The sequence below is a fragment of the Suncus etruscus genome, chromosome 13, assembly GCF_024139225.1.
Source record: "Suncus etruscus isolate mSunEtr1 chromosome 13, mSunEtr1.pri.cur, whole genome shotgun sequence".
Lineage (NCBI taxonomy): Eukaryota > Metazoa > Chordata > Mammalia > Eulipotyphla > Soricidae > Suncus > Suncus etruscus.
The window spans coordinates 30,362,462-30,376,890 of record NC_064860.1 but is presented as its reverse complement, the minus strand read 5'-3'; the positions used below and the strand labels follow the sequence as shown (position 1 = coordinate 30,376,890).

General features: G+C 39.0%; 1 protein-coding gene across 1 annotated transcript in view; it reads right to left on the bottom strand.

The window, feature by feature from the left end:
- Window positions 1-4,311: 4,311 nt before the first annotated feature.
- LOC126026171 (kalirin-like) overlaps window positions 4,312-14,429 on the bottom strand; it is a 146,719-nt gene continuing 136,601 nt past the window's right edge. Inside the window, exons 25-26 of the mRNA XM_049785871.1 lie at window positions 10,565-10,703; window positions 4,312-9,626 (exon numbers count right to left, since the gene is read on the bottom strand). Coding sequence (XP_049641828.1) covers window positions 9,081-9,626; window positions 10,565-10,703 — 685 coding nt within the window. The 3' untranslated portion in view covers window positions 4,312-9,080. The remainder of the gene's footprint in view (window positions 9,627-10,564; window positions 10,704-14,429) is intronic.

The following is a 14,429-nucleotide window of genomic DNA, read 5'->3' as shown; positions in this document are numbered from 1 at the left end:
CCGACAATGAGCAGAGTCATTCTAGAGGCTCTCATCCTTGGTTTGAGGGACAAAGGGGAAAAGAAGAAGGTGAAACACCACAACAGTTCAAAAAGAGAAATCAAATAAGATATCCAGTGAGCACTGCAGCAATAAAAATATGCACCACATAGTTGCCATGGTCTTGAGATAGGAAATATGACAAGGCACAAAGAGGAAGAAGAAAAAAGAAAAAGTAAATATATAATTAAAAAATGGACAACTACTTTAATATCTACCCCAAAACAAAGGAATCAACAAAAACTAGATAAAAAATAATAAAAAATAAAAAAATAAAATAAAAAAGGATTATTTAGTGTTTTTTGTCTCTTCCCCTCTCCCCCTGCATAGGCACAGTAAATATTGGGGTCATCCAAAATGGGAATCCCCTTGGCCTAAGAGATACAGGGTTTCTCCACCCTTGGAATATATTGTCATGGGATTATCTATAGACTCCTTTCACATTCATTTATTCTCCCCTTGGTGTTTTTGTGCTGTATGGAAGAATTCTGCTTCAATCTGGATGATAAAAACAGACCTCTAAATCTAGAGGTCTCTATCTGTGCACAGGTCAAGGAGTGGAACTTATGATGAAGACTTTCTTTGTGTTGTAGTATTTCTGTGTCCAAGGATCAGTCTGAAGTATAAACTTAAGATCTTTTCATTTGTGAACCTCTTTCTCTGTGTATGTGTAGTCACTTTCTAACTTTCCTCTTGCACACAGTTGTTTTTGAATATCCTAGTCTTTAATATTTGGTTTCTGAAAAGAGTGGAATAAACAGTGAAAAAAAAATGGAGAGGACACCAGTCCTTTATGTCTTCTGTTAGGCTTTTAAGCCAGAGGGTGAGTGACTGAAATAGAAGGCTAAATTTGTACTGCAATGATCCCGAGCAGGAATCACCCAATCAAAAACAGATTACTAGGATTTGGAGGACAAAATTCTGCTTGCCTTCCCTGATCTCTGTATGAGCAAATGATATGCAAGCTGTTCAGGAACATGTTCTCAACTGCTTGCCATGGTCTTAGGGAATATGAGAATAGAACATAAAATATAGAATAGACTAGATAGTTGCTATTGTGTTAAAATCTGAAATAGTATAAAATAAACTTCAATTTACCATCCAAACTGTTCCTCAGTAGTTGCAAACCTTCCACAGAGCCAGAGTACCAACAAAGGATTCGATGTGGGCATTTAGATTCTTGGTGTTTTTTTTACCCCGAATCCTTTATATATAACTGAAGCAGGCAGATAAAGGATCCCCCAGCAAAGAATTCTTAAAACAAAATAATAGCAAGAAGCTAATTGGAAAGCATTATTGCCAAGGCCCACTTAGTGTACACAATCGTAAGTCCTAATAGAAAGTCTCATTTCACTGGTGCCAACACAGGTCTAGAGAAGGGTGGACCCCCACTGTGAAGAGACACTCCAGCAAGAGCAAAGGCCAGGCCAGGCCAAGAATATTAAAAGATCAACAATTGCTTCCAGCTCTCCCCCTTGGCAACCACCCTAGCAATAAATTTCATCTAGGTAGAAAGATCCACATGGCAGGCAGTCTGGAAGAATATAAACTAGTTTGGACAAAGGAACATCCTTGTGATCCTAGTTTATGCTGCCTGTGCACATAGTGCCTGCATGAATCTCCTCTCTTGACATGTGTACTCTCAGTTCTCTCAGCAGGCCTCCCCATTTGGGGGTGGGTGGGTGGCCCATTCTCCAACTCTCCACTTGAGATGTGCACTTTCTCTTCTCTCTCTCTGACAAAAATGTGTTGTAAAACTTTTGATATTCAGACCTTTTCAAATATTTTTGTACGTTTGGAAGAGGAAATATTACTCTTTGAACTAAGTTTTTATTTTTATTTGCTTTGGGGGGACCACAACTGGCTGCACTCAGGGTTATTCCTGGCTCTTTGCTCAGGAATTATTCCTGGCAAGCTCTGAGACCATATGGGCTGCCAGGATTAAACCCAGGTCAGCTGCATGCAAGGCAAACATCCTACCCACTGTGCTATTTGCTCCAGCCACAAAATTAAGTTTTTAATTAGAAAAAGACACCAGGGGCCGGCGAGGTGGCGCTGGAGGTAAGGTGTCTGCCTAGCAAGCGCTAGCCAAGGAGAGATTGTGACCGTGGTTCGATCCCCCGGCGTCCCATATGGTCCCCCCAAGCCAGGGGCAATTTCTAAGCGCTTAGCCAGGAGTAACCCCTGAGCATCAAACAGGTGTGGCCTGGAAAACCAAAAAAAAAAAAAAAAAAAAAGAAAGAAAGAAAGAAAGAAAAAGACACCAGGAACAATATCTTTAATATAGTATATTTATAGGAATGCATAACTTATGAGATGTACATTTTGAAGTTCATCCATAACTTACAACATTTACCGTAATAATAACAAGACAGCAGGTCATCAATTTACATTACATATGAATGGTTTTGACTTACAAATAAAATATTTACAATCTACCTTTATAAAACAATGTGCATACAAAATAAACGATTACAGAAAAATTAAAAAATAATAAGACAACCAAGAAAAAAACCCAAGAAGGTACATTTAAGGCAGACCAGCAAGACACTGAAATAATTAAGGCTGTGGAATTCTTCTGCACCTTGAAAATATAGAGCTATTTATCAATACTGTGGAGTGATTTTAAAGCAATGACAAGCCTGATGGAAGTATGTATTATATGTATATGTGTAATGGTCCCTATGGGGAAACCTGTCCACTTATGTATAAGGCCCTTGATCTGATGGCCAGAGAAGCCCACTCCAAACTCTCAAAAAGACTTAGGCAAAACCGAGATGTGCCAGTGCAGTTTGTAAACCAACTACTAATTCATATAGAAAGATAATTATGACTCTGGGTAAACAAGATAACTGTAATGATGATCCCATGACATTTCAGGCTTTGTTCATTTCTCTTTGTTGAATTTAAAAGACAGTAAACTGGTTCCCAAATATGTAGATTCTTCTCCACAAGTCATCCAAAATAGTTTTGAAAATGGCCTTAATTGGTTTTTCAGTAGGAAAATGGACCTGCTTGGGCTGTCTTCAAATGGATAGATTTCTGCATATGAGCAAGAACATATACATATACATATTATGCACTATATACATGTACAGATGTATATATATATTCCTATTTTTCCAACAGTTTGCACTTTAGATCACTACTGTTCTCTGACTAGGATCTCATTCTGAAAAGTATTTTTTTTTCACAGTCTTCACCTGTTTCCTAACTACTAGGTTTATTCACCATCCCAATAGAGTAGGCTAAAGTTTGGCAGAAAGAGAAAAGCACCAGAGTCAAACAACCAAACACAGAGATGAGAAATATGGCTCAAGTTATAAGAGAAGATATATGTTCTGTTTAACTTCAAATTTGTCACCAGAATCTTTGAGATCAAGGCAACAGTCTCAGTACTCTGGGATGTGAATTCATGATAAAAAAAATTAGGCAAGGAAGGAACTGTTACAGTATTCCTGGCCTAGCAGATGAGCATGCTTATATTTGGTCCCAGGAGTTGGGACTCTGATGAGTATCTGTACTTTTTCTACCACCATCCCTTTTTTAGCCAGTTGCACTATCTGAAATAAGAAGCAACATGAATCTTCATCATTTGAATAAAAATTAAATCTGAATATGTTTTATAATTTTGTTGAAAGGAACACAGCTTTCATGTATTAATTCCAGCTTTCTGTAAATGATGCTTAAGGAGGAAACATTGTCTTAGAGAAATTGCTCTTATCTCTTTCTTAACCACTCTATGTAAAAAAAAAAAGAATAAAAATGCTTTTCATAGAAAATATTGCCTATAATATTTCTGAGTTGTTTCTTTCTAGATGTACCCCATGAATAATATTTCATATTAAAAATGTCTAGTGTTATGGACAGATTTTTAGCCCTTTTTAACACTCTAAAGTGAATAAAATAATGAAGTGTCTTCCTTTTATAAAATAAATATTAACCTGATTGCTTTCCTTTTCTTGGTGAGGTATGTGTGAACTTCATCATTTAATTATAAATAATTTAAAGACTTTAAATAGTGAAGAAAAACCATAATGTGCATGATTCCCCAGAAAGCACTGTACTTGGTCTGTGTTCTATGTTTGTCCACCTCAGACTTCACAAAGATACCAAAAGGGTGAGAAAAAGGAATGTATACACTCCACAATTCTCAAAGCTGAACAGAATGCGGTGGGCTTGCATGTTTGCCAAATTTGGAGACCACATAGAGATCTTCCTTTTTCTATCAAATTCACAGGATAAAATTTAAGCGATCACTTGTAGCTTATACATACGTGCTCCCATGTGTTCTGACAAATCTAATGTCTGCACTGTTCTACACAGGTAAGCAAAAAATAAAAACAAGTGCAGGCACCAAATAGCAGAGACTAGGGGACAGCAAACATATTATCCCGAGGTATTCTAAAAAATACCTCATCATCCAAAAGCCATGCAGGGAAATCCCCCCCCCCCAAACTAACATTTATTTCTCTCTACACCCACCCATACATTCAACTGGACTCTGGTAACAGATGTCTATGATTCTCTGAATATTTGTGGTACCAGAAAATAGTTTATTCTCATTTTGGCCTTCCCAGTGAGAAAAGTGACTTTTTAGGTTCATCTTTGTCAATTTTGCCAGAGTATGAAGCTTGGGAAGGGAGAAGTGGTTATGCTTTGAAGGGCATCTTTTGGGGGGTCAAAGAGGGATACATGCAGCTATATTCTGAACTTAACTCCTGGCTCTATTCTTAGAGATCAATTTTGGCAGGTGCAGGGATGAATGGGATTCTGGGAGTGGAACTTAGGTCCACCACATGCAAGGCAAGTGTCCCACCTTTTAAACCGTGCTTCCAGCCACTGGGAGAGCATCTTACTCTTTGTGTCTGCCACAAAAATTACTCAACAAGACAATATTTTTAACTTAAGGTCATCCTCTCTCCTAACCTTTGTCTATAGGCAAATTCTTTACTGAATAAAATTAGTCTAAAACCAAATAACATTTAGACAAAGAGTACCTCCAATTAAAATAATTTTACAGAAATTTTAACCTCATGAATTCATAAATAGTATCAAAAGACACAAATATTGAAAACACTTGGAATGTTTAAAGTTACCATCAATAAAATTCTTAGCACTGGCAGTGTGTAGCACATTTTAAAAAAATCTAAGATTTTTCTAGATATCCTCACTATATACCTATGAGATTAATGTTCTCTGTCTTTCCTCTCAACTCCCATTTTAGTAATGGAAACATTTGAGGCAAGTAAAAACAAAGACTGTGTAAGAAAAGATGAAGCAGAAAATGTCAAGGCTGAAACTCAGTAATTCCTGGGATCACCCTATATTCAGGTGTCATTTAAAAGATATTTTAAAATAAAAGTAAATGCTGCAATATCAATAAACCTAAATACATGACTTCTTTACCCCCCATCTTCCCCTCTGAAAGGCACTACTATTTATAAAGACTTTGCAAACCATAAGGCAGTGAAGCCAGCTTTTCTCCTCTGCTTACTAAGGTCCCCAAGAGTGTCAGACTGGAAGGACACTGCCAACATTACAATTTCTTAAAAATGTCCTCACCTCTAGCTGCAAGTGGATATGAATCTACTATATTTGAAACAAATATGAAAGTGAATGTGATAAACCATTAGACCTTTGCAAAACTAGTATAGATTTTCCCTTATCTTTTCCTTCTTTCTGCATTTTACCTTTACAACTCAAGACAACCCCCTGCCAAAAAATAACTCCCAAAGCAATAAGTGTAAGACAAGCAAGACACTTGTGACTTTAGCCAACATTTATTCTTCCCATTTCAGGTAGATGTTTACTCACTAATTCCTAGTTAAGTTTTGATTTCAAGAACTATCAGAATTCTAATAGAAGAAGACTAGGTTCTTTATTATCTCTTCTCTACTACCAAGGAATAAATATTTCTGCCAAAACAGGTATAAGAAAGTGGTTGCCAATCCTTCATCCCATAAGCAGTGACCCCCAATGCAAACCAAAGGACATTTCCAGCCTCTCCTGGGCTTTCTGATTCTGTCCTACTTGCTATAGAGACTTCTGGAGCCATGACTACTATATTATTACTTTCAGGAGGGATGAAGGGTTCTGCAGACAGGGAACCTCCCTATTAGTTTTTTCTCTATTATTAAATTATATAAAATATACCCCCTTTCTTTTGGGGCCTCTATAAATTCATTCTACTCTAATGATTGTACTTTGGCTCCAGTTAATGAAATCGTACTAGTTTACACTGTGATGTTCCCCACTCAACTGTTTCTTCACTTCCCCAGATGTGTACCTGGAGAGGGCATCCATTCATTACTGCACCCTCCAACTGAGCACCATTGCCGCTGATCTGTGAAAGCTTTGGCTCTAACAATCTATGGGCTGCACTTACCACTAGAGGATATTCAAGGTCTGTGTCCTCCTTGTACTGCTGTTGTCATTGATTTTCTCTCTCTCAAGAAGACACACTGTTTGCTACCTACAGAAAATCCCAGAAGGACTTGAGAGTGATCAGAGTACTGGCCAAGCCAGACAGGAGGGCATTGGGACATTATAGCACCAGCAAACTCTCCCATCACAGCCCTGGGAACTAGACTTTCATCTTCTATTTTCTATCATCATGAAGACACACTTACTAAAATTTTTCATTAAATATGTTTCCCAACTGTTAAACATTGTATTCTATGGTTTTTATATGAACAAGTAAATTTTTAAGGAAGACCAGAGAAGGATCACCTCAGATGCCTAGGGCTACTAGAAAAGTTGGAATCAAATATACTTGTTTTGTTTTCCACGTATTTGGTTCATCCTGAAAAATGTGAAGTACTGTTTAATTTTATTGCTTGTTCTTTCTACTGCTTTGTTCATCTATCATCTTGAATGGGGTGAGGTGGAGGGTGGATGAGGAGGCTGACTTTAAACATATGGAAAAGAATGAGGAGACTTTTGTTTGGTTTTTGTTTTGGGGTCACACCTGATGATGCTTATTTACTTACTGGCTCTGCTTTCCGGAATTGCTCCTGGCAATGCTCAGGGAACTATATGGGATGCTGGAGATAAAATTCAGGTTGACCTCATGCAAGGCAAATGCTTTACCTCTTGTTCTATTGCTCTGATTCCAAATATGTATTTTAAATTCTATATTTTCACTGCAGGAAAATGTTTGATATGGAAATTTGATATGGAAATAGTTTATTATATTAAAATCCTTTTTTTTAATTTGTTTGTTTGATTTGGTTTTTGAGCCACACCCCATTGTGCACAGAACTCCTGGCTTCACACTCAGGAATCACTCCTGGTGGACTCAGAGGACCACTGGGAAGCAGAAAATCAAACCTGTTTGGGTCATATGTAAGGCAAATAAATAACCTACCTGTTCCAGCCCTTGCTATGTTAAAATCTTTAACAGGCTTGGTTTCCACCATTTCAAACTGTGTACTCATTTAGATAGTCTTATAGTTCTATCTGACCATCTTTAGCTTTCTGCTTGTAATTCGGGCTGCATAAACATAATGATCTCTACCCTCTGATAGGAGAGAAGCAACATCATTCAACTTGATTTAAATAAACAGTTGAATTCTATTTTCCAAATAGCATTTGAATGACAGCAATTTTCAAGACATTCTAGAGAACAAAAGATGGGTCATGTACAAACATAAAGACAAAAACTCTTCAAAATTAAAAAAAAAAGGAAGGAACATGATGTTTCCAGGTCTATTTTTTTCTCTCCACCAACAGAAAGGGCAGTTCATAATCAACTTGTATGGAGAATATACACCAGAAAGCAATGTTGGCCTCAAAGTGCAATTTGTCCTTTCAGTCCAGAGAAATACCAGCAGCTGAGTGGTAATGTGTATTGCAACCAAGGTTTAAAACTCAATGCTCTGTTAGAGTGATGGATCAGAGTTTATTCCATAGCTTCACAAAGGACTTAGGACCAAGCCTTTGAAAAGCGTATATGGCTGCCTCCTTTTGGTAATGACCCCTTAGCTTCAATCAGGGGTTAGAAATAAAGCAAGCCAACTTTCTGAGGACTGCATTTTACAGCTGCAGAAGAAATCAGAAAGTATGTTTCTGTTGTTAAGAAGGACCTATAGGAAAGATTTCAAATTGCCCTTTTGTAGGAAAATCTTATTTTCATTAAATATTTCACACCAGCGTAGACATGAAAAAAGCCTCCACTGCACTGACTTTTGGGGGACATGTCCCTGGCAGGTTATTCTGCTGGAAGAACTTGAAGCTGCCAGTATATTTGGGTTAATGTTTCATCTACAGAACCTCTGTGAAATACCCAGGACCAAGAGAAAAATCTTGTTCATAGTCTGCAAAGTTAACCTTGTTGTTTACAGGTTCTGGTAAAAGAATTCTATACAAGGTTTATAAAATGCTCTAAAAAACTTGTAATCTAATTGTGCTTCGTCAAAACAATGCGATGCTTTGGGAAATAAAGGACTGTCTTAACTGGAGCACATCAGTTACTTCTGATTGATTTTATACATACATATAATCTCTCTATATATCTATTATAAAACTCTGAAACCTGAAGGGGATATATTTAATGTATGTGAATCCATATGCTATTAAGAAACTATATAGAATCAATCTAAACCAGAATCCTTGCTATACATGGCATCTCTGTTAAATAGAGCTTTCTGCTTATGATTCCAGTCCAGGCAGAGACATTAGCTGCTCCCTGTAGAGAATTCGTGTTGACTGGGGTTGCCTGCCTGCTCCTTTCCTGGAATGCACAGTGAAAATATTCCAACAGAACACACAGTTCTATTGAACTTGCTCATCCTTTTTTTATCCTTCCCATGATACTTGATCTCTTTCTTCCGAATGACCCCAGAAAGGTCCCAGATATGGGTGAATTCATGGTGGCTCAGAGCCTGAATAACCACCTAGGAGATAGAAGAGGTTCATTTATATCCATGCAGGAACCACATGGAGTGAAAGGGCGACCAGAATGACACACAGACATGTTCAGTCAGCCTTGGGCTCACACTGCCAAGGCCATGTAAAACTTGGAGGCCACATGGGGACTGCTACGTCCCCTGACTTCCCCGGTTGATGATGTAACTTTTGACGTTGGGGACAGGCCGTACGTCGTTTTGATGCCTGCGACGCTCAATGAAACATGCCAAGCGGGTGGTGTCCAGGGGGATCTTGGAGTAGCTGCCATTGTGGGGCTGCAACCAGGGATGCTGCAGGCAGGTGGCGGCTGTGGGCCTGCGGCGGAAGTCTTCCTGCAAGATGACGTTGATGAAATCCCTGGCAGCATTGCTCACGCCACAGAAGTACTCATGTGGGAAGCTGAAGTCCACCCTGCAGACGTTGATGCACGTCTCCTCTTTGCTCTCATCCAAGAATGGGGAGACCCCACTCAACATGACATAGGTCAGAACCCCAATGCTCCAGATGTCTGTGCCCAGGGAGACTGGAATGCCTTGGATCACTTCTGGCGCGGCAAACTCTGGGTTCCCCAGCAAGTGGTGGATGTGGAAATGGCCTGAGATCTGGACGGCATCCTCCAAGTCAATGAGCTTCACCCTTGGCACCGGGATCCGGAGGTCAATGAGTAAGTTTTCAGGCTGTGTAGAGCAGGGGGTGTAGAGAAAAAGGGTTCAGATCTGTGTTTTGATTGCCAGTGCACCTCACCAGCCTATCAGTTTCGCTCCTGTTTTTTGTGTCAAGAAAAAAACCTTTTTGGGGGCTTTGTGACCACACCCAGTGGTGTTTAGGGGTTATTTGCTCTGTACTCAGGAATTACTCCTGGCCATGCTCGGGGAATCATATAAGATGATGGGGATTGTACTCAGGTTCAATACATGGACTGCAGGCCCCCTACCCACTGTCCTATTCCTCTGGCCCCTCAAATAGTTGGGGGATGCACACCTGTAATGCTAAGGGGCTACTTCTGGCTCTATGATCAGGTATGAACCTTGGCAGTGCTCAGAAAACCATAGGTGTTACCGGGAATTCAACCAGAGTTGCCCCAATATAGCCACATGCAAAACAAGTGTCTTGCCCCTGTACTCTCTCCAGCCCTTGTTTATTTGGGGGCTTCAACCCAGAAGGACTATGGTGGAAGGTTACCAGTCTGCTCTTGATGGTATTTGGCAATCAGGTATTTGGCAATCTTGGGGTTAAATTTGTTTTGTTTTGGGGCCACACACAGTGGCACTTGGGTCACACCTGGCTCTGTGCTCAGAAGTTACTCCTGGCATACTCGGGGTACCATATGGGAGGCTGGGGATTGAACCTTGGTCAGCTGTGTGTAAGGCAAATGCCCTACCCACTATGCTATTACTCCGGCCCCATCTAGGGGAAACTTTTGTGTAGAAAATTCTTGATGCACACATCAAGGTTTCAAGCCACATACAGTTCCCATTATTTTCTGGGGACCCCCAGCATTACAATTGGTAGTGCCTATGGGCCATATGAGTCCAAGATCAGGGCTTCAAACATGCAAGGCATATAGTTGATTATTTGAGCTATCTCCCCAACTGGAGATACTCTCCCTCCTCACCTTTATATCGAGGTGAGCAACCCTGCAGTTGTGAAGATATTGTAACGCTTCCATGAGATCTCGAATGTAGAAAGCGACCTTTTCTTCCATCAGCTCATCATGATTCATTAGATAGTCTAAGAGCCGGCCATCATCCATCCTGAAAGGCAAAGGAAGTAGCTTTAGGAAGAAACAGAAATAATACTCATACAGATATGTAAGTTATGGAAGATCTCTGCTCCACTCCTTCTGTTCCTAAAGAAAAAAATAGTGTTGTCACATGTGTATTTGGGTGAAATTCCAACATGAGCATTATGTTCAGAAATAAGATCTACTAGCAAACAAATTCATAAATGTGGTTAGAAGCCTCTCTACCCTTATTTTAGATACATTCTATTGAACTAGATCTTTCATTTTTCCTGGTGGTCCTTTTGGAACCAGATATTTGTTGGGGTGCCGGGGATCCTGATGGCAAGGCCACCAGGAATATACCCTGTGGGCATGGGCCTGGTTATCAAACTGAAGAACTTGCAAGGCAAGCAAAGTACCCGAGTTACATTCCAGGACCCAGTCCTTCAGTTAGATTTTTTGTTTTCTTTTGAGGCCATATTCAACAGTGAGCAGGGCATATTTATGATTCTGCTCAGCTAATACTTCTGACAGTGTTCAAGGGTCATCTGCAATGTTAGGGACCAATCTAGGGTCAGCTGTGTGCAGACCAGTTAATTCTGTGCTATCTCCCAGTTAACTTATAAAATTATTCACTAGGACAAAAGGCCCTTTTAGGAAGCCAAAATGCAAATCAAAGAAAGTTTTCACCAAGCTGGAGAGAGAAGCAGGGTGCTATTTAATGGGACTTGAAGCTACAAAACACACCCATGCAGAATTTTCAGATTGGTTTTGCCCTTTGTTTCAAAAAAAAAAAAGTTTTATTAAGATACCATGACTTGGGGCCTGTGAGGTGGCGCTAGAGGTAAGGTAAGGCCTTGCAAGCTCTAGCCAAAGAAGGACAGCGTTTTGATCCCCTGGTGTCTCATATGGTCCCCCCAAGCCAGAGGCAATTTCTGAGTGCTTAGCCAGGAGTAACCCCTGAGCATCAAATGAGTGTGCCCCCCCCCAAAAAGAAAGATACCATGATTTACAAAGTTGTTCATAATATAGTTGCTTCAGGCATACAGTGTTCCAACATTAATATCACGAAATGTCTCCTTCCCTCCACCAATGTTCTTAGGTTCCTTCCCACTGCCCATTCTACCCCATTGACAGGCATATAACCAATTTATTTTATATTACTTGCCCTAAAAAAATTTAAAGGAACACAAAGTGTAATTATTAGAAAACAATAAGAATCGATTTTTGATGATTAACTGCTATGCTTTTAACTTTTCTTAATCCAGTAGAGGGCAACATATGCACTATTCTATTAGGAATACTATTCTTTTAGGAATTCTATTCATGAGTACTACATTTCATGCCACATGTTGAGAACTTTCTCCTGTCCTTTAAAGAAACATTTTTGATGCTTCTTGCAAAACTGGTTTCAAAGTATAGATACCCTAAGAGGTTGCCTGTTTCATGAAGTTTTGTATTTTTTTTTCTAATCAAACTTATAACAATTTAAACAAGGTAGCCAAGTGCACTGAGGCCACATCTTCCCCACCAGCAGGAGACAGCCTGTCTTGTGGTTCCAGGCTCTGCCCAAAGATAAGAAATCAGCTCTGAGATCCCAAAATAGTGACCTCTACTGTGACTAAAAGATAACATCTCACCCTCAGAGATCTCCTGGACAGTGACAGTGAAGTGGACTCAGCCCCAGACTGCAAAGGAACCATGATAATGCCAGACAGAACCTCACCCTGGTTATTGGGCAAAGACTGTCATCATGAGGACTCAAGACAGTAACAGCCAGCCACCTAGAGAATCACCCTGAAACATACTTCAGAATAGAATGTTTAGGGTATTTAATGAGTTCAGAGAAACAATGAAACAGACTACCATTAAAACACAAGAAAATATAAGAACAGAAATGAGAAAACAATAAATAATTGTCAGAACTGAAAAACTTGGTGGGCAAAATGAAAAACTCACTGGTAGAATTCACAAGCAGAGAAATAGCTGCAAAAGAGAATCAGTGAGCTCAAAGATGAAGTGTGGAAAACAACAGAAGATGGGTATAAAAAGCCTCAAAGTAAATGATTAACTAACAAGAGAAATTTGGGATGAATCAAGAACAACATAAGACTCAATGGTCACAAAGAGCCAGAATGACCATCCCTATGAAGAATATTTTTAAATATATTATTTATTTATATATTTATTTTTTCATAATTATCTTTATTTAAACACCGTGATTACAAATATGACTATAGTTGTATGATTACAGTCATGTAAAGAACACCCCCCTTCACTAGTGCAACATTCCCACCACCAATTTCCCAGATCTCCCTTCTCCCCCCCTATGAAGAATTAATAGTTGAAGACATCATTGCTGAGAAGTTTCCAGAGTTAGCAAGCACAAGCACCCATATTGTAGAGGGCCAATGGGTACAGCTAAAAGAGATACAAGTGAAAAGACTCTAAGATTTATCCTAAATAAAATGGGAAAAAAAGGTTAGAATACTGAAAGCAGATCAAAGAAGAAAACATACATACAAAGGAGTGTCCTTCAGCTTTACTAAAAAAATCTACTGGAACCAAAGACAGTTGTGTAATACAGTGAAAGAAACTTAATGAAATTAATGCCTTGTGAAGAATGTGTTCCCCAGACAGATTCTTGTTTACATTTGAAGGAACAATACACAATTTCACAAATATACAACTCATGCATTTCATAGACTTAAAACTATCTTCACAAGAAGAACTAAAGATGCTACTTTAAGACAAGACAAATCACACAAGCATACAAAATTCCTGCAGAATTGTACACAACTACATGATAATCTCTCTCAATGTCAACAGGTTAAATGTACCAGGAAAGAGACACAGAGTGGCATTGGCAGGATAGATCTAAAAATTAAACCCATCATATTTCTGCCTATAAGAAACACAATCGAGCTATCAAAGCAAACACGGACTCAAAGTCAAAAATCAGAAGACAATTCTTCTAGCAAATAGCTCCCTCATAAAGGTGAGGGTGGCTATACTAGTTTCATATGACATAGACTTCAGGGTCAAGAAAGTGATGAGACAAGGAAGGTAATTTCCTGATGTCAAGGGATATCATCAGGAAATCATCAAGAAATCACATCCCTAAACATATATGAACCTAATGAGGGACTAGAAAGATACATAAACAACTGCTAATAGACTTGAAGAAAGACATTGATGGCAACACAATGATAATTGGAGATTTCATCATTGTCACCTCTTGATAGATCAACTAAACAGTAAGGGAATATTTGCATTGAAAAAAAATATGAAAGGGGGTTAGTAGGTATATATCAGGCTTTTTATTCCTTCAAAGTCAAATAAATGTTCTTCTTCAATGCATATGGAATATTCTCCAAGATAGACCACATAAGACATATTTCCATAAAATCAAGATAATAGAAATAGCATCGACTAACTTCCCAGACCATGAAGCACTGAAAATAGAAGTTAATAACAAACAGAAATAGGGAAACAACTCAAGCACATAAAAACTAAGCAGCTCACAATTGAACAACCAGTGTGCCCAAGATAAAAACTAAGAGAATTGGTCAATGTTTGATTAACTTGTTTCATCCAGTATTTACCCAAATTTCTCAGTAATCTCTCTGAAGGACAAGAACTTCACAGATGAGGATTCCCTGACAAAAGACAGAAAACCAAAGGACAGTTCATTGCACTAATCACAGGATGGCTCTGGCTCTCTCTCTCTCTCTCTCTCTCTCTCTCTCTCTCTCTC